The following is a 21,467-nucleotide window of genomic DNA, read 5'->3' on the forward strand; positions in this document are numbered from 1 at the left end:
TTTGAGGGGACAGCAAATGTACACTGTTATACAAGCTGTACACTCACTACTTTACATTGTAGGAAAGTGTCATTTCTTCAGTGTTGTCAATGAAAAGATAGAATAAAATATTTACAAAAATGTGAGGGGTGTACTCACTTTTGTGAGATACTGTATTAAATTTTTCTCTTTAGTTTAGTTAAAGGATAAGTTAACATTTTGTAACATGTTACCAAATGTACAATCTAAAAAAAACGCAACCATGTGGGGCTATTCCTGGCTGTGTCATTGATTCACAGTGTTCTGTGAGTGATCTACCACTACCGACAGCCTTTGGGGCTGTTGGCTTGTAGTTCTCAATGAACTACCACAGTGCTGTTAAGCGATGTGGTAGTTAATTGAATCTTCCTGTCAGTGTAAAACTGCCTGCCCGTACATCAGCTTACACTGACAGTCTGCAGGAGACCTGCATGGCATCAGCGATCTGCTGATCACTAGTGCAATGTTTTCCAGGCTCCTAAAAAAAAAAAAATAGTAAATGCATATTTGTTTACCTGCAGAAAAATTTGCATTTACAATTTTTGCTTTTTTAAAAGGTGAACTTATCCTTTAAGCTTTAGCATAATAAAGTTACCTCCAGCCTCACAGTAGGCTGCCAACAAAAAAAGTAATAACCTCTTCCTCACACATGATTTTGTGAATATTGTATTAGCAATAACCTGATATTCATACGATTTAAAACAAACAATATCAACAAATATGCTCTTAATTCAAATACATACAAATCTGTGTACCTGGTGCACTTGGATCATGGCGAGGTTTGCAGGTCTGAAGGTCTTTTGATGTAGTCTCTTTGCCAATATTTTTCATTGGGTTGGTGAATGGTTTGAGATGGAGAGAATCTAGTGGAGCCTGAGTGGGTGACACCACTGCTGAATGGAAACATCTCCCACTTGTGTAATCTTCTTCAGTGATTGAACCCATGACCTCAATCTCCTTCCCACCAATCATTAGAGTCTGCCCTTCTTCTAGGTTCTCTAGATCCTTTAGCTTGTATCCGGTGCCTGACAAAACATTTACAGTAAGTAAAACAGTTTACAGGCAGTGTAATAATCACTTAGGATCAGAAATAAACAAGGAGTATGAGATTTCAATTAAAGAACTGCAGAAGATGCAAAAAACAACCTTGAATGGTGATAGGTCAGGGGACTGCTTTAGAGGGTTTACATATAGCTTGATCTGAGAGCATCACTGAAATTACCAACGGGATGAGAGAAATGACAGAGGCTCTTAACCACTTGCCGACCAGTCACGTTGACTGTACTGCGGCAAAGTGGTTCGTTATCGTCTGGCGACGTAGTCCTACGTCACCAGACATTCCCCTCTCTTGGCGGCACGGCGCCGGAGGCTCGCTCCTGCTGTATTCAGTTACAGCAGGAGTCGGGCCAGGGGAGGAGCGGTGGTGATCACCGCTGCTCTTCCCTGATTGTCGGGGATCTAGTGTGGAAATCCGCCCGCTTGTGTAAACAAAGCGGGCGGATCTCCTAAGTGACAGGCAGGGTCAGATTGCAGGGTTCAGCATAGCTGAACCTGCGATCTGTCCCTGTGTCACTCAGTCACCTCCCCCCACACACGTTAGTAAGCACCAGGCATACATTAACCCCTCCCTCTCCAATAAAAATTAACCCCTTCCCTGCCAGTGTCATTTTTATAGTAACAGTGCATGGCACTAATTACTGTAGTAATGTCACTGGTACCCCCAAAAGTGTAAAAAATGTCAGTCAAGGGTCCGATCTGTCCGCCGCAATGTCGCAAAAAAAAAAAATTGCAAATCGCCGCCATTACTCGTTAAAAAAAAACACCAAAAATGACAGAAATCTTTCCCTTAGTAAACGCAATAACTTTTGCGCAAACCAATCAAAATACGTTTATTGCGATTTTTTTTTACCAAAAATATGTAGCAGAAAACAAATTGGCCTAAAATGATAAAAAAAATTGATTTTTACATTTTTTGGGGGGGGGAATTTCATATAAAAAAAATGTGAAAAATATTGTTATTTTTTTCAAAATTGTCGCTCTTTTTTTGTTTATAGCGCAAAAAGTAAAAATCGCACAGGTGATCAAATACCACCAAAAGAAAGCTCTATTTGTGGGGGAAAAAAACACATAAATTGAATTTTGGTACAGCGTTGCACGACCGCGCAATTGTCCGTTAAAGTAACACAGTGCCGAATCGCAAAATATGGCCTGGTCAGGAATGGGGTAAAACCTTCCGGTCATAAAGCGTTTAAAAATACGCTCATTGAGAATTTTTTTGTCAAAAACATGTAGCTAAATACATTTTGGCCTAAATATATGCAAAAATTGAATATATTGGATATTTTTTAACTGTCAAAGTAGAAAAATATTGTTATTTTTTAAAAAATGTCACTTTTTTAAATTAATATCGCAAAAAATAAAACAAAAATCGCACAGGTGATCAAATACCACCAAAATAAAGCTCTGTTTGTGGGGGAAAAAAATACGTAAATTTCGTTTGGGTACGGCTTTGCATGACCGCGCAATTGTCAGTTAAAGTCGCACAGTGCCGAATCGCAAAAAGTGGCCTGGACGTAAGACAGCAAAATCCTCCGGTGGTAAAGTGGTTAAAGGCAATTGGTTTGAAAAAAATCTTTAGAAATCTGGCAAAATAAATTGGGCAAAAAATATAAACAACGGAGGCTACCCATGGTCTTTCGACCATCTTACACATCCCTCATCCCTTTCCTTCCACCTCCTCTCCATTCCTCCTTTACAGTGATCTTCCACTGTGATAACTCTCCCTTAGACACTTAAATATTGGTAGTCATGTGGATACATGGTATGATTCTCTACCAATAACAACTGTCAGGTTTTAGCATTGTTGATCATTCCCAACTGTGTGCACTTTCACTATCCGTACCCATTTTATTGTACTACATGCACATTTGCTATGTAAAAACACAGAAACAAATAAAAAATAAAAACACTGAACTGAAAAAAAGCAAGTAGTAGGTGTACTGATCTTTGTAAATGTATAAATATATATCCATGACCAATATTTCCCTATGCTTAGGTTTAAGCATACATGACCACTAGGTGGCACCGTAACTGTTTGTTTGGGAATGATGTTTAATTCTACTTCTGCATCACAAGCGATACACTAGTCCTCTTATTTGGAAAATACAGTGCCTTGAAAAATATTCATACCCCTTGACATTTTCTACATTTTGTCATGTTGCAACCAAAAACATAAATGTATTTTATTGGGATTTTATGTGATAGACCAACACAAAGTGGCAAATATTTGTAAAGTGGAAGGAAAATGATAAATGGTTTTCAAAATTTTTAACAAATTAATATGCGAAAAGTGTGGTGTGCATTTGTATTTATCCCCCCCTTAGTCAATACTTTGTAGAACCACCTTTACCTGCAATCACAGCTGCAATACTTTTTGGGGATGTCTCTACCAGCTTTGCACATCTAGAGAGTGACAGTTTTGCCCATTCTTCTTTGCAAAATAGCTCATGTTCTGTCAGATTGGATAGAGAGCGTCTGTAAACAGCAATTTTCAAATTTTTCCACAGATTCTCAATTGGATTGAAGTCTGGACTTTGGGCATTTTAACACATGAATATGCTTTGATCTAAACCATTCCATTGTATCTCTGGCTGTATGTTTAGGGTCATGCTGGAAGGTGAACCTGCACCCCAGCCTCAAGTATTTTGCAGACTCTAACAGGTTTTCTTCTACAATTCCTCTGTATTTGGCTTTATCCATCTTCCCATCAACTCTGACCAGGTTCCCTGTCCATGCTGAAGAAAAGCATCTCCACAACATGATGCTGCCACCACCATGTTTCACGGTGGGGATGGTGTGTTCAGGGTGATGTGCAGTTTTAGTTTTCTGTCACACATTGCGTTTTGCTTTTGGGCCAAAAAGTTCAATTTTGGCCTCGTCTGACCAGAGCACCTTCTTCCACATGTTTGCTCTATCCCCCACATGACTTCTCGCAAACTGCAAACAGGACTTCTTATGGCTTTCTTCTTGCCACTCTTCCAAAGCCCAGATTTGTGGACTGCATGACTAACAAGGTTGTCCTGTGGACAGATTCTCCCACCTGAGTTGTCTGTAGCTCTTTCAGAGTTACCATGGGCCTCTTGGCTGCTTCTCTGATTAATGCTCTCCTTGCCTGGCCTATCAGTTTAGGTGGACAGCCATGTCTTGGTAGGTTTGCAGTTGTGCCATACTCTTTCCAATTTCAGGTAATGGATTGAACAGAGCTCCGTGAGATGTCCAAAGCTTGGGATATTTTTTTATAACCTAAACCTGCTTTAAACTTCTCCACAACTTTATCCCTGACCTGTCTGGCGTGTTCCTTGGCCTTCACGGTGCTGTTTGTTCACTAAGGTTCACAACAAACCTCTGAGGGCTTCACAGAACAGCTGTATTTATACTGAGATTAAATAACACACAGGTGGACTCCACCAGATTTTAGTTAGGGGTATCAGAGTAAAGGGGGCTGAATACAAATGCACGTCACACTTTTAAGATGTTTGTAAAAAATTTGGAAAACCATTCATCATTTTCCTTCCACTTTACAATTATGTGCCATTTTGTTTTGGTCTATCACATAAATCCCAACAAAATACATTTACGTTTTTGGTTATAACATGACAAAATGTGCAAAATTTCAAGGGGTATGAATACTTTTTACCGATGATCAAAAACACGAAACGAAAAAAAATAACAAAAAATTACCTTTCCCAATATCTTTGCCCTCCATATCCTTTAAAGTCACTGATCTCCCTCTGGCAATGAGAACAGCGTCTCCTTCCCATTTCTTATGCTTCTTCTTGGATGCCTTGCACCACACCACACTGAGATACTTCACAAGAGAACTGGCCTCTCCTTCCTCCTGCGCTTTGTGTATTGTCTGGTCCAAAGAGTGCACTGAAGAAGGAGATAAGAGAAGAGACTCATTTACTGGGTTAACCAACAATATCCAACACAAATCTGATTTACATAAAACAGAGACCTATTAAACAAAATTGTTTATTCTGCTGGGAGATATAAATTGTGGATAAATACAGAGAGGTTTATTTACTAAAACTGGAGAGTGCAAAGTCTGGTGCAACTCTGCATAGAAACCAATCAGCTTCCAGGTTTTTTTTTTTTTTTTTTGTCAAAGTTTAATTGAACAAATTGAAGTTAGAAGCCGATTAACTACAGTGAAGAGTTGCACCAGATTTTGCACTCTTCAGTTTTAGAAAATCAACCCCCGAATGCGTACATGTGGACCTAAAGGGCACCTTTGTCCCAAAGACCTAAACACACAGCTGCCAAAAGATTTGGTAATATTTGTAAAAGCCTTAGGGAGAAAATGACAGTCAAGGGCTCAAATACAACCAAGGACAAACTCAATTTGTGGGTAGTAATCAGATTTTTTTTAAAGTAGAACTAAAGGCAAATCTTTTTTTTTTTTTTTAACTTTAAATAGAGTAAGGAAAGGTTATAACCCATCTTCTTTTTCTGCCATCTGTTTCCCCATTGGGGAGATTTCCCTCCACTTCCTGTCTGATATCCAAAACAAAAAATCCCTCCAAAGTGAAGGAATTCCAGGTTGTCCCTAGAATTTGTGTCCCCATTGGAAGATTCCCCTCCATTCCTGTTCAGGTGTTGGTAATAAGGGTAAAAAGGACAAATAGAGAGGGTAAATCTCCCTTACGGGGGCACAGACAGCAATACAAACATGACAGGTATTTTAAAGGATAAGTTCACCTTTTAAAAAAATAAATAAATAAATGCATATCTTTTTTGCAGGTAAAAAAAATGTGCATTTGTTATTTTTTTACTAGGAGCCTGTAAAGCATTGCACCCGCAATCAACAGATAGACTCCTGCAGACTTTCTGTGTAAGCTGTCTGCTCCACAATGACACAAAGCATCAATGAACTACCTAGAGTGCCTAACAGCACCCTGGTAGTTCATTGAAAACTTCAAGCCGAGAGCTGTAAAGGCTGTCAGTACTTGTAGTTCTCACATTCACAGAACTCTGTAAATGAATGACACGGCGGGGTGAATGGCATTCAGCAATTGTCACAGCAAGTGCAGGGAGAAGATCCCCTGGTTGCTGTCACAACAGGGGAGCAGGGAGGAGGTGCAGGGACTGTAGCATCTGGGACATATTACACCCTGAATATGGGTGCAACATGTAGCATGTTATAAAAGGTGAACTTACCCTTTAGCCCCTGTTCACATCCGGGAGACTTGTCATGCGATATGACAGGTCAATGGAGACCGCACTGGAGGAACCAAGTGTCCCACGTCCCACGCCCTGGAGAAAAGTATGCACCAAGGAGTGTGTGGGCAAAGGGCATTGAAAGAAAACCGCCAAGACCTCAAGGTACTCAAGGCCAGTCGCTGCTAACCCCTCATTGGAGGAAAGCCAAGACCAGAGCCATCGAAAAGGAACGAGGGTGAACCCAGAGGGATTCACACCACGCAATGTTCGTCTTTCACGTACGATGGTAAATCATGGTTACCATTTTTCTAGCTTTTAACAGTGTAGGAATCACTGAGTCAGACAACCCCCTGTCCTTCAGCACCTGGCTTTCAACAGCCAAGCCGTCAAAGCCAGCGACTGTAAAGCAGGATGGAAGATTAGCCCTAGGGACAGCAAATCTTCAAGGAGCATCAGCGACCAGCCATACCAGATAGGTGTACCAAGACTGGCGAGGCCAGTCTGGAGCCACTAGGATGACCAGAATCCCTTCAGCCTCGATCCTGCTTAGTAATCTCGGCAGAAGCTGGAGAGGAGGACAGGCGTAAATCAGACTTTACGGACTCCAAGGAGCCACTAAAGCGTCTTTAGTGACAGCTAGAGGATCCTGAGACCGTGCCACAAACCTCTGAACCTTCCTGTTGGGACGAGAGGCCAACAGATCCACCTCTGGAGTACCTCACTGGAGACACAATTGATGAAACACCTCCAGACGAAGACACCATTCTCTCTAGTCTAACGCCGGTCGACTGAGATAGTTTGCTTGCCAATTCTCCACCCCTTGAATGTGCACAGCAGAGAGGGCTGTAACGAATGTTGCTGCCCACCTTAGAATGCCAGCTACTTCCCAAGGCGCCAGGGCACTTCTTGTGCCCCCTTGGGATTGACATTGGCCATGGCCATGGCATTGTCCGATTGAATCCGCACTGGAAATCCCTGGAGAAGACTTCTCCAATGATCCAGTTCAAGTCTGATCGCTCAGAGCTCCAGTACATTTTTCGGTAGTCTGGAATCTTCCTGAGACCAGACCCCCTGAGCACAATCTGTGCCTAGGTTGCCTCCCCACCTGGACAGGTGCATGCAAATCCAAAGATACGACCATCTGCTGGTCAGCAAAAGCCGAATTGCCTCCTGCAACTTTTGAAGTTTCTCCCGAGGAAAAAACACTCTGGTTGAGGTCGAATCGGTCAGACCCAAATAACAAGGCCCAGGCTTGTGGACAGAACCAAGGCAGACGTCTGAAGATTCAGAATCCAACTGAACTCCCTCAGCATTTGCAGAGTAATCTCCAAGTTGTCCAACAAGGCGGACGAATACTCTGCTCATAAAAGCAGATCGTCCAGGTAACCCAGTACCGCAATCCCCCGCTTACGCAGTAATGCTAGAACCGGGGCCAAAACTTTCGTGAAGACCCGAGGAGCGGAAGCTAGACGAAAGGGTAACGCCACAAATTGATAATGCTCCTCGTCCACAGTAAAGCAGAGGAAACGCTGATGGGCAACCTATATTGGGATGTAAAGGTAGGCATCCCTATAGTCGATGGAGGCAAGGAAATCCCCCTGATGTACGGACGGCACCACCATGCGTATGGACTCCATGCGGAACTTCTTTACCCACACAAAGCAGCTTAGCGCCTTGAGGTCCAGTATTGGGCGCACCTTGCCCTCCTTCCTGGGAACTGTAAACAGGTTTGACTAAAAATCTTGAAAACATTCTGACTTTGGAGCAAGAACAATCACCCCTTGAAGTAACAAAGCTTGCACCGCCCCATTGAAATCCTTTAGGCGATCTGGGAATAAGTGCAGGTTGGAATGGAAGAACCTTTCCAGAGGATATGATTAAAAAAAATGACTTTGTGGACCCACTTGTCCTGGATCAGGGAGGTCCATGGATCTGGAAAACAGCAAAGACGCCCCCCTACCCCAGATACGGGTGAGTGCGTCCCTTTATGCGGAGGAATTTTTGTCTGCAGGTCTGTCAGCACCTGCTTATGGTTTGCCCCACCAAGACATTTTGGAACCCTTGTCTTGAGACCCTGAGGGACGAAAAAGTCACTTGTGAAAAAGTCACACGAAAAGGAGGGTCCCCGTCTATGATGGGACTCTTTACTCCTGGAAGCCTGAGGAAGAAGAGTACTCTTTCCCCGGTGAGGCCCTTGATGATTTCATCCAAGGAATCTCCCCCACAAATGGAAGATCAGAAAAAGCCTTCTTAGAAGCCTTGTCCGCGGACCAGCATTTCAGACAGATAATGTGTCGCAGGACCACTGCTGAGAATAGACCGTCTAAAAAGCAGGGGAGCAGAAACCAAAGAGGCGTCACAGAGAAAATGTAGCCCTTGGACCAACTGATCTGCCAGCTCAACCAAGGCAAGGGGGAGCTGCTTCTCCTCCAGGTCCCGGCGTAAAAGCTTAGCCCACTCGGTCAGAGTTTGCGACACCAGGGCAATAGTAATTACCGGCCAAACCAGCCACAGCCACATATGCCAGGCCAGAGCCTCCGCCCTCTTATTAGCTGGACCTGTAAAGGCCGGGGACTCCTCAACTGGAATGAAGGTAGCTCAATTTGATCTGGAAACTGCCGAATCCACTACAGATGGAAAGGTCCACCTGTAAAGCAGTTAATCCTCATAAGGATACCGCAAGCAAAAACGCTTAGCAACCACTGCATTTTGGACAACCCCACTGTTTCGTGACAATGTTGTCAAGGTAAGCTGAAAGAGGAACAACCTTGCCGCTTTGGAGGGCCTGTAGGCACCAAAAGAAACAAGTGCCTCCGACGTGGCATCAGCCGCAACCTCCATTTTTAAATTTTCACGCACCGACACAAACTGTGCATCCACCAGCGCCTATTTAAGCGTGGCTAGAGGAACAGAGGAATCATCCTCACTATCTGAGCACTCAGGGTACGGGGACGCAGACCCAGTAGGGTCGCTATATACTAAGCTCAACCCGAAAATATAATCCGGTTAGGCCGTCAACTGCGATCCCGCAAAGGGGACACCGGCCAAGGGCCCACAATGGACCACCTATCGGACCTCGAAAAAAAAAAAAAAAAACAAAGGGTCACCCTCTGAGCCCTCCATAGAGGACATAATAGGACATGGCCCCCTTAAAAGGGGGCCGTCTGCCGTGGCATAGAAGCGCAAGCAGGAAACCCTCACTATAACAGGGCAGTTGTCCCACACAATAATGGCGGCAAGGCTGTCCCCACAGCACTACCCCTTCCAAGGGAGGTGCCAAGCTGACCACATGGCCTAGCAGGCCGCAGCCTAAATTTTTGTGGAGGCCCGGATCCTCAGCCCGGCAGGTGCCCAAAAGAAGAGTGGGGGCTTCAGCTACACACACTGAGGCCATCCCCCAATGGCAATGCCTGACTCGGCCGCATGGCCTAGTAGGCCGCTAGCTGCAGTGCCCAGACACCAGGACGCGAGCCCCAGCGGAGCCAACCACCCAGGGCAGCAGAGGGGAAGGCGGATGCCCATATGGGAGGCCTCACATAGTTTCCAGCGAGTAGACCGCTGCTCAACCCCCCCCCCCCGTTGCGCCCTAGGAAAACACAGGAAGCAGCCCGGTCAGCAGCAACTTCAAACAGCCCCCCTTTAGAGCATGTGGCAACAGCCAGCTCATAACCTTACCCAGGGAGGGGAGGGACGCCCCAAAGACCCACAGTGACCGAGATTTTAGAGGGGCTGGGGGGAGGATGGGAACCCGAGGGTCTGACCATCCCAGGGAGGGGCCCACGTCCACCCCAAAACCGTCCAGGGGCAGTGGGGGGACAGCTAATTACTACACCAGGAACAGGGTGGACACCGCTCCGGACAGGACACCGCTCCATTGTAATGTGCGTGCTGTCGGCCAAGAGTAAACGTTGCGACTCAAGCTGAAGCCAGTTCGTATGCGTCCTCGCGAGATGTTTAACTCGCAGGCCAGTCCGTGTACAGTGGGGCTATGTCGCAGCCGACCTAGCGTGGAGCTGCGATCTGCACGCGCTCGCTGGCCAGACTGGGGGGAACCTAAGGATCAATATTATCCAGTTCCTCGCTCAGTCTAGCACTTGATTGTAGCTCTCACAGAACCAAAAAAACAAAAAGAGGAAAAAATTCCATGTAAAAAGAAAAAACTGCCAGGACCAGAGATCCCAGCAGAGAAATAGGTCCTTACTCCTGACTAGGCAGACAAAAACTGAATACCTATAGCAGGAAGTGGGAGTATACCCCCGAGGGACTGCCCAAAAGGCGTGTTCAAGCTTTTTCTCTGCCTGGTGTCCTACTCCTGTAGAGGGCAGTATAATCCTACGGTCAAGAAGATGAAGAGAAATTTTTTTTTTTTCTTTGACAGGTACTCTTGTGGAGGGATCTGGGGGTCTAAAATACCCCAAACCCCTCCTTTGCATTTAAAAGCATTCAAAACCCCAAGTTTGGCTGTTTTGAATGCTGTAATTTTTTTAATCTGGCGCCAGTACCCGGAAGTGATGTCATGACATCACTTTCGGGTTTTTGCATGGAGACCCAATCAGAGCCGAATGCGGCTTTGATCGGGTCTTCTGCGGCCATGCAGGCTGGTTGCCTGGGTCTCCCGGTGGGACGAGAGACCCGGGCAAGCCGCTGCAGGCGGCTGGAGGGGGGGGGGGCGTCCCCTCCCGTTCCTTGTAACGACAGCCGAGCGGCTTCTCAGCCCAGCGGTTGTCTTTACAAGACAGCCGACCGTCGGCTATGGACGCCGGTGCCAGGGTGATGCCTCTAGCTGCAGGCATCACTCCGGTACAAGCACTTTCCCAAAATATCGGTCACCTTGGTAGCCGATTCCGATATATCGGGGAAAGTGCAGATCGGCCCTCGAAATATCGGCTTTGCCGATAATCGATCGATCCCTACCCCCAAACATGGCAAGCAGACCCATGTTTCCCTTTCTGAACAAAGCACAACACATGTAGCAAAACACGCGGGTAAAAACATGCAAAATTCAGGGCAGCAAAAAGCTACACGAGCTACTTTCCCACGTTTGTTGCGTGTAGGGCAGCCCATTGAAATGAATGGGCTGCCTCATAAAAATGCACACAAAAACTGAACAAATTTACGCACATACACCTGGGTGGTGTAAATGCAGCCTTAAAGTAAACCTGTTGCTAGCAGATACAATAAAGGGCTCCCCAGATTTCCGCTAGACCTCCATGTACATAAGAGACAGTACTCATGCTATGCAGGTAGTAAATTTCTGAAAGTCAGTGCGTGGATAATAACTACAGAGAGTTATGGCAGTAATATTGAGAGCTGTGCTGTTGCAGTAGAGGCATTCTGCAGCACCATAAGGGCTTACTCTTAGTTTTTTTAGTATGGATGCAATGCAGGTTTTTTTTTTAAATTAACGATAACCTACATTTGGTAAAGAAGGCTAATGTTTTCACAAAAAAACAAAGCTCTTTTGACAAACATCAATGATGGAAAATTCTCAAAACAGCCAATAATCATAAGAAATGCCTACTATACAATATGATGATAGAAATAGTTTTGATATAATAGACTCCAAGATTGTACTTTAAGGGAGGTCTTTAAGGGGTTAGGGATGATGGCAAAGCCCTTTGAACCCTGAAGTTAAAAATGACTGCTGTTCATGTGTGGAGAAGGAACATTCATGTTGTTAAAGTATACATGGTAAAGTGGTTGTAAAGGCTGAAGGTACAAAACATCTTCTGTGTGCAGCTCCCTCCAATACTCACCTAAGCCCCCTCTCAATCCAGCAATGTGCACGGGAGCCTCAGATGTCCCAGGTCTCTCTCTCATTGGCTGAAACACAGCAGTGGGAGCCATTGGCTTCTGCTGCTGTCAATCACAGCTAGTGAGCCAATGAGAAAAGGGCAAGGGGCGAGGCCAAGCTGCAGCTCTATTTGTCTTATTGATGCATAGAACGGGGCTCAGGAGCGAGCACGCACCAGTGCCCCCCTAGCAAGTAGTTTGCTATTGGGGGCACTGGTCAAGGTAGAGGAGCCAGGAATGCCGGTGGGGCACCCGAGAAGAAGAGGATTGGGCTGCTCTGTGCAAAACCTTTAGGTAAACAAGACATGTTTGCTATAAAAAAAAAAAAAAAAAAACGAACCTTGAGAATCACTCTTAGGCTGAGTTCACATATATGCGGTGAGGGACACCGCATGTGATTTGGATAGGAATCGCACAGCATTCCTATTCAAATCACATGAGATGTCTGTGAGGTGCAATTTGAGACATTCATTTGTACGGCTCCAATCGCATCAAATCTGCACAAAAAAGGTGCAGGACATTTTTTTCCCACAATGAAATTGGATAGCATGGGTGTTTACACTTATGCGGTCCGATGCTGTCAATCAGACTGTGTTTTGCAAACCATTTTGGGTTTCATTAAATTAACACTGACACCCCCTGTGGTTCGTATGAACGTCACAGGATTTCCTGCACTGCATCAATGTGAACCGTGCCTAAATGCTAAAGTATAGGCAAACCCTAACAATCAACTTTTGCCCCCTTTTGGTCTAGTAAATATTCCTTTGAAAGTGTTTTGTTATATCTGTTCAATACGTGCAAAAAATATTGATTCCGCTTGTCAGAGATGCAGAGCTGCACATTTCCTATTATTAGCCCTTTAAGTTTTTATTTTGGGCTACAGAAAAATATGTTCTCATGTTGTAGAGATGAGGATAGTGGGAGGGATTCACAAGTTTAACTAAAGACAACTGAGCAGGGCTGACACCATCCAGTTCAATAAAAAATGCTGTGTGTTGTCAGCCTACAACAAAAAATTGATAGTCAAGTGCATTTCTGGCACATCAACAGGTATTATTCTTTACTCGCAGGGCCAGTGGATAGTGAAATGGCTTGCATTCCAGAGATTACTGCATTTTGTTGTTGTTTTTTTACATTGACATACAGTATAACTATAATTGTGTGTGGGCTTCTTACACATGTAGCACTGTCCACGTAGGGCTTGCTGTATGATGACTTGTTGGGTCTCCTCTAATTACCAGCACATTGTCACTTAAGCCCCGTACACACGTACCGAATGTCGGCCGAACGATCGGCCGTCTTTTGTCTGGTGCTGTCCTGTCGGCTGAAAAGTGCTAAAGACTGCACACGATTTTTGTCGGCCAACAACAGCCGACTGCAGAGGTGATGTCATGTGATGGTTAACTTTCCGTGTGTTTTTTCTTTTCTGAGCATGCCCAGTCTTGCTAATCTGCTGTTTGTCGGCCGAATTCTGTACTGACTGGCGAACAATCGGCCGTTCTGGTGACGACCAACAAATATTTTAAGGTCTGCACGACAGATTCTGTTCAGCCGAAAATGCGCTGTCGGAAGCATCATACTAACAAGCCTACAATCGGCCGAATATTTACGGCCGACAATCGGTACGTGTGTACGGGGCTTTAGGGTACAGTTCACACATCCATCCTTGCTCCCAATGGCTTGTTGCTCAATAAACAGTCCAGGGGTGTTTTAGTATTTATTGTGGAACTTTAAAGGGAGAAAGCAATAGTGGGATACTCGCACATACTCTAGAATTGGCCACTTTTTTACAAACCTTGATGCGGTGCCCCTTTTTCGGGCTAGCAAAATAGTGGACGTGACCTGGTCAGACCACCCTTTGCACTAGAAGTTACGTGACACTTTAACAGTGACAAGGGGCCCTGCCCCATGGAGTATTCATGAATCACTTTCAAATAATTCATCTGTCTGTTTTAATATAGAACAACATTTCAAGGAATATTTTGCCTTGAATAACCCCAAGGATACTTCTCCAGTGATTATGGTGCACAAAGCCACGATCAGGGGTCAACTTATTCATAGTGTCCCATATCAAGAACAACACAGACTCCCTTATACGCAACAAGGAAAAAGAGTTTTCTGACCTACTGAACCGAGACAGACAAAACCCAAACTTGGACCTTAGAGACAAAATAGATTCTGTCCGGCTGGAACTGAATCCCTGCCTGAGGACCAAGGTGAAAAAGAGTCTCAGATGGACTCAGGTCTCCTTTTACACATTAAAGGATACTGGCCTAGTAAGCGAACGTCTCGATTTCGCCGAACAGTACCTCCTAATTTTCTTAAAGATCTCACTCTCCCTTCTCTCCCAGCCTCTCATCAAGAGATATTGGAGAAGGAAATCACATTAGAAGAGGTAATGGCAGGCAGTCAATGTAAGACTTGTAAGACCCTGAGCCCAGGTGGCTTCTCCGCCTATTAAATGAAATTTGCTGCCAAGTTGGCACCCCACCTCCTCCAGTTTTTCATGGCTGTATGGGACAGCACAGCCCTTGATGTAGATAAGGACCATACTGACGTGGCCAATTATCGCCCAATATCCTTGATCAACAATGACTTGAAACTCCTAACCAAAATATATGCAAATTGGTTCAATAAATTCCTTACTCAATATATCCACCTTGATCAGGTCTGATTTGTCCCAGGCCAATAGGCCGCAGATCCGACAGGGCCATAGAATTGGTCTCTGTATTGCGTTCTAACTGGGATGGTACGGGTGCACGGCGAGGTATGTTCTTGTCACTGGACCTACACAAGGCCTTTGACTCTTTATCCTGGCCTTTTCTGTTTCATACAGTATCTCACAAAAGTGAGTAAACCCTTCACGTTTTTGTAAATATTTTATTATATCTTTTCATGTGACAACACTGAAGAAATGACACGTTGCTAGAATGTAAAGAAGTGAGTGTACAGCTTGTATAACAGTGTAAATTTGCTGTCCCCTCAAAATAACTCAACACACAGCCATTAATGTCTAAATCACTGGCAACAAAAGTGAGTACATTCCTAAGTGAAAATGTACAAATTGGGCCCAATTAGCCATTTTCCCTCCCCGGTGTCATGTGACTTGTTAGTGTTACAAGGTCTCAGGTGTGAATGGGGAGCAGGTGTGTTAAATTTGGTGTTATCGCTCTCACTCGCTCATACTGGTCACTGGAAGTTCAACATGGCACCTCATGGCAAAGAACTCACTGAGGATCTGAAAAAAAGAATTGGAGCTCTACATAAAGATGGCCTAGGCCAGTGATGGCGAACCTTGGCACCCCAGATGTTTTGGAACTACATTTCCCATGATGCTCAACTATACTGCAGAGTGCATGAGCATCATGGCAATTGTAGTTCCAAAACATCTGGGGTGCCAACGTTCGCCATCACTGGCCTAGGCTATAAGAAGATTGCCAAGACCCTGAAACTGAGCTGTAGCATGGTGGCCAAGACCATACAGCGTTTTAACAGGACAGGATCCACTCAGAAAAGGCCTTGCCATGGTCGACCAGAAGAAGTTGAGTGCATGTGCTCAGCGTCATATCCAGGAGGTTGACTTTGGAAAAGCCATTTTGCACAGTGCAATATTTAAAGGTTTTTTTTTTATTCTTTGAAACAAAATAGTTCATACAGTGATAAATCAATAACTGAGATTTATTTAACAAAAAACATGTAAACATAAACAAAGTACATTTAGAATATTACAAATTACAGTACATATTCCCTGCAGTCCCATTAAAGGAACCCGTCAAAAAAAATTAAATAAATATAATATTTTTGTTTTTACATTATATCTTGATACTAGAAAAAAAAATGGATGATGACAGAGCCACGCACAAGACATTTTTTTCTAGCGTTTACAGCATGTAGTTACTGTAACAGTAAGTTGTCTTTGATTTTGTGACTAGTTCTCTTTAAAAAAAGGCTCAAGGCAAAAACATGAAATCTAAAATAGCTTAATATTGAACCACGGGTCGCAAAATCAAGACTTGATCAAATTTCTATAAAATCGTATTTACAATATCATCGTTACTTAACAATAACTTTTTAAATAATTACGTAGGACAAGCAGCTCTGCTGGAACTCCAGCACGTTCTAGCTACGTATGTCTAGAATCAGCCTGATCAAAGCAAGGAGAGAGAGATGATACAGATACATTCAGCTATTCTGGCATTGGACAACTTATTTAAAAAATAAGTAAGTAGGTCACTTTTAGAAAAATTTATTTGACTTTTGGGAAGTCAGGTATTAGCAGTGCCCAAAAAACTCAGTTTCCGATATTAGATGTATATGACTAGTGATAGTTCTCCACCACAACTTGATCGGACACTCCAGTTTCCTTTATAGAGCGGCGGGTGCAAACGGACATGTGTCCATTGACACCCACCAACATCCGATCCTATCTGCTAAAAACAGATGGATGGGGATCCGTTGCCCATCCACCTGGCAAGTCAGGTCAGATGGCAGTCAGGTATAAACAGACAGGAGGTCCCTTTACATCTGACCGCCTATGGAGGAGAGCGGGCTGTATCTGTGTCCACTCTGCATAAGTGGAGCGGACACGGACCAGCCATCTGTCTGCTCAGCGGGGATCAGCGAACAGATTCCCCAGCTAAACTGGCGGACTTCAACGGAGCCTGCCCTGTGTGAAAGGAGCCTAAGGCGTGACCACTTCTAAAGTGATGTCAGCACAGCAGCATTCCCCCAGTAGAACACGGAGATTTGCTCAGCGAGTTAGAATAAAGGTTGACTTTCCCTATTAGGACACGGAGATCTGCTCAGGTGGTTAGAATGAAGGCTCACATTCCCTATTAGAACACAGAGATTTGCTCAGGTAGTTATAATGAAGGATGACCCTCCTATTCAGAAATCAGTCAGGAAAGTAGGGATCTGCAACAAAGTGGCCTAAAACCCTTGTATTGTATACAGATCGCCTGTATGGGGCCTGGAGTTACAAGTGTAATTTATCAAAGTGATGGACTGAAAATTTTTATTTTGGTTCAGACTTGGAAAAGACCCATCATGAGATAAATCTGTATGCTGCCATTACGTTTGACAATGCTAGCTGCCTGGCTTCAATGCGCAGTACCAGGCCCAGAACAAGTATTGAGACCAGCAGTTCCCATTTTTGTCCAACTTTCATTTGCTGCATGCCTGTTCTAGGTCTGTCATTTAGTAGTAATTGCTCTAGAGACAACTAGGCTACTATCCTTTTAAGGCCTCAGGTAGACTACAGCTTCTAAACTGAAGTTTAGGAGGAGTTGGGCATTTTTTTCAGCAGCCCCTGAACTCTCCTCTATGTGATCTAATGTGTACATGAACTCAGTCAATTATAGTAGTTTAGAGGCAGTTGAGGTTACAAGCATTTTTTTGAAAGCAGAAATATTGCGTTTAGGACTGTAGTTATCCGGCATTTCAAATGTTTGTAACCGTGGTAAGCCGCGTCTATGCGCGTTTCCTTTTTAAAAACGTTTTGAGCATATACAAATGTTGCAAAAAACACAAATTTCACCACGTGCTGTTGCCACCATAAATGGGTGAGTCCAGTAGCGATGACCTCTGGTCCTCTCACACAATTTTCTACATCTTCGGAACCTCAGCAACATCAGGAGAATTTCCTCACACATGCTCATGATGGAATCAGGTTGGCGTTTATGTGAAAGCACACTGCTTTCTCCGCTGCTGCTCGCTCTTCTCTCACAGAATGACTGAAATAGTTATTTACTTGTTTTTCATGCATTGTGGGCATTTGGGAGGGTCTCCTGAGATTATACTAAAAAAAAAAATAAAAAAAAACGCTTCTAACCTCAAACGCTCATAACCATTGCTAAACTTACATAAACTCGGTATGCAAAAGCTGTAAAACTGATGTTTTTCACCGTCGGGTTCCGGCTGTCAGTTTGCAGTGTTCAGAGGAGATTTTTGACCTCCCTGTGTACATAAGCCATTAAAAAGAGACCAGCAATGGCAACCCAGGTATTTATCACATGACCAGTGTACTTTAAAGTGTAAGTAAAGCCATACCCCTGATCTGGATCTATCTGCTTTCTATTGATATTTGTGTGCTCATTGGGGAGATTGACCCACAACATCGTCACTGTGACCATTGTGTTGGTGCACAAAGACATTGGAAATCCAAAAACACACAGGAGATCAGAGAAAATCTTTAATGAATAAATCTGTTTCACTGACAACCAGTTTTAAGTGATGAATACACAACTAGAATTTTGTGTGTAAATGTTTGGCTTTCAAAACATTCATTTGGTTTTCTTATAGTTAATGGGGAACAAACCAACATCCATTTTCAATTATAGTAATGATAAAAATCAAAGACTAATGCCTCGTACACACGCATCGATTATTGGCCGGGAATTTTCGGCCAACGTCCGATCGGCCAATTTTCGGCTTGTTAGTATGATGCTTTCGACAACCGACTCCGACTTTTCGGCCGAATAAAATCTGGTGTGCAGGCTATAAAATTTTTGTTGGCCGTCAACACAACGGCCGATTGTTCGTCAGTCAGTACAGATTTCGGCAGACAAAAATCTGATGAGCAAGACTGGGCATGCTCAGAGAAGAAAAAACACACGGAAAGTAAACCATCACATGACATCACTTCTGAAGTAGATTTTTGTTGGCCGAGAAAATTTGTGTGCAGTCTAGGCACATTCCAACCAACAGAACACCACTCTGGACAAAAGTCGGATGATTGGTCGGCCGATAATCGTTGCGTGTGTACGAGGCTTAAGGATAGATAATGGTTCTCATTTCATGTCTGAATAAGCAAAATTCTGACTCTAAGTGCGGGGTTCACACATATGCGATGTTAGACATCGCATGTGATTCACACTGCACTGTTCTGCAAATCACATGCGATGTCTGTGCGATGCGATTTCAGCCATACAGATTGCATGGCTGAATTTGCATTGCATTTGGACCAAAATCGCACAGGACCCTTCTTTTAGTCCACACCAGAATCAGATCGCATGGGTGTTCACACTTATGCAATCCGATTCCTGTCCGAACTGACAGTTTGCATGGCGATATGTGAACTAATCTGGGGGTGTCGTTAACTTTGTTTTGACACTCCTAGCAGTTCGCATATGGCAGTGTGAACTGCCTGCGAGTCGGGTGCGATGTGGGAATGCGCAGTGGATTCGCAGGGTTCCCGCATCGCACCAATGTGAACCGGCACTAAATCCCGTTCACACCGGTGCAACTTGTCACGCAATTTGACAGTTCCAAATCGCATTAAAAGTCGCACCCCATTGCCGGCAATGGAACTGTTCATATCGCCACAACTCATGTCGTGATTATGAAAAAGATTCCTACGCTACTTTTTACCCATTTTGTTGCGACTTGCATAGACTTCTTTTGTATGAAGTCACAAACTAGAAATCGGCAATGCATATCACACTAATATGTGGCTTTGAAATCTCGCTGAAGTAGTGCGATTTCAAAGCCGCACTGGTGTGAACGGAAGCTTAAGGCCCATTTCACACAGGCGGACCGTTCAGATCCTCCGGTCAGTTTTTTTGGCGGATCTGAATGGTCCCCCCATGCATTCCTATGGGGCATCGGATGTCAGCGGAGACATGTCCACTGACATCCGACCCGATCCGATCCGTCAAATCTGGATGGATGGAGACCCTATTTTCCATCTGTCCAGCGGATCGGATGAGATCGGATGAGAACGGACTGACGGTCTGTTCCCATCCGATTTCCCCATAGAGATGCATGGGGAACTGACAGCTGTGTCTCCGCACACAGCGCGGAGACACAGCGGTCATCCTCCTGCTCAGCGGGGGATCGGCGGATCGATCCCCCGCTGAGAAAAACGGAATCCGTCCTACGGACGGAGTGTGTGAAAGGAGGCTAATGTGTTTCTCAGTCAGGAAAAATCATATGCTGTCCCTGTTCACACTGATACAATTTTAGTTGATTGACACCCAACAATGTATGACCAGGGTTGCCATTTTTTTTCTATGGGCCCATTCACACCTGTGTGTTTCTGTTCTGCAGGTGCTTTTTTTTGTTTTTTTTGGTGCAACAATGCAGGTTTTTTTGGCCCCATAGATTTTAATGGCATTGCTTAATAATGCATTAAAATTGCATCAAACATTTTAAATCTAGCCTTATTGTGATGTTTATGTGCTTCATCCAGAATTAGAACTTTAGGTTCATTGCTAGTACCGGTTTGGACCTCCTTTTGCCTTCAGAACTGCCTTAATTCTTCCTGGCATAGATTCAACAAGGTGTTGGAAACTTTCCTCAGAGATTTTGGTCCATATTGACATGATAGCATCACACAGTTGCTGCAGATTTGTCAGCTGCACATCCATGATGCAAATATCCCATTCCACCACTCATTAACGCATTAACTCATGTTCAAGGAACCAGTTTAGGATGATTTGAGCTTTGTGACATGGAGCATTATCCTGCTGGAAGGAGCCATCAGAAGATGGGTACACTGTAGTCATAAAGGGATGGACATGGTCAGCAACAATACTGGGGTAGGTCGTGGCATTTAAATGATGTTCAATTGGTACTAAGGGGCCCAAAGTGTGCCAGGAAAATATCCCCCACACCATTACACCACCAACACCAGCCTGAACCATTGAGACAAGGCAGGATGGATACATAGTTTCATGTTCTTTATGCCAAATTCTGACCATACCATTGTCGCAGCTGAAATCGAGACTATTCAGACCAGGCAACGTTTTTTCAATCTGCTATTTTCCAATTATGGTGAGCCTGTGCAAATTGTAGCCTCAGTTTCCTGTTCTTAGCAGACAGGAATGGCATCCGGTGTGGTCTTCTGCTGCTGTAACCCATCTGCTTCAAGGTTCAATGTCTTGTGCATTCAGAGATGGTATTCTGCATACCTTGGTTGTAACGAGTAGTTATTTGAGTTACTGTTGCCTTTCTATCATCTGGAACCAGTCTGCCCATTCTCCTCTGACATCAACAAGGTTTTTTCGTCCACACAACTGCCACTCATGGGATATTTTCTCTTTTTCAGACCATTCTCTGTTAATTTTCTAGAGATGGTTTTATGTGAAAATCCTAATAGATCAGCAGTTTTTGAAATACTAAAACCTAACACCAACCATGCCACGTTCAAAGTCACATAAATCCCCTTTCCTCCCCATTCTGATGCTTGGTTTGAGCTTCAGCAACCCGTCTTCACCACGTCTAGATATCTAAATGCACTGAGTTGCTGCCATGTGATTGGCTGATTAGCAATTTGTGTTACCAAGTAATTGAACAGGTTACCTAACAAAGTGGCCGGTGAGCGTACAGTAAATACGCAATATACTTTTTAATTTAGGTAAACTTCGATTTGCATTTTTCTGCCCCGACTTCAAAAGCAATAAAAGAAACCTGTTTATTACATCTGAGAATCTATT

General features: G+C 44.1%; 1 protein-coding gene across 1 annotated transcript in view; it reads right to left on the minus strand.

Annotated features, from left to right (window-relative positions):
- Positions 1-21,467, minus strand: part of RAD54B (RAD54 homolog B) — a 210,642-nt gene that overhangs the window by 105,637 nt on the left and 83,538 nt on the right. Inside the window, exons 4-5 of the mRNA XM_082259220.1 lie at positions 4,759-4,983; positions 774-1,043 (exon numbers count right to left, since the gene is read on the minus strand). Coding sequence (XP_082115346.1) covers positions 774-1,043; positions 4,759-4,983 — 495 coding nt within the window. The remainder of the gene's footprint in view (positions 1-773; positions 1,044-4,758; positions 4,984-21,467) is intronic.

The sequence above is a fragment of the Pelophylax lessonae genome (genome assembly GCF_965119305.1).
Source record: "Pelophylax lessonae genome assembly, chromosome: 5".
Taxonomy (NCBI): domain Eukaryota; kingdom Metazoa; phylum Chordata; class Amphibia; order Anura; family Ranidae; genus Pelophylax; species Pelophylax lessonae.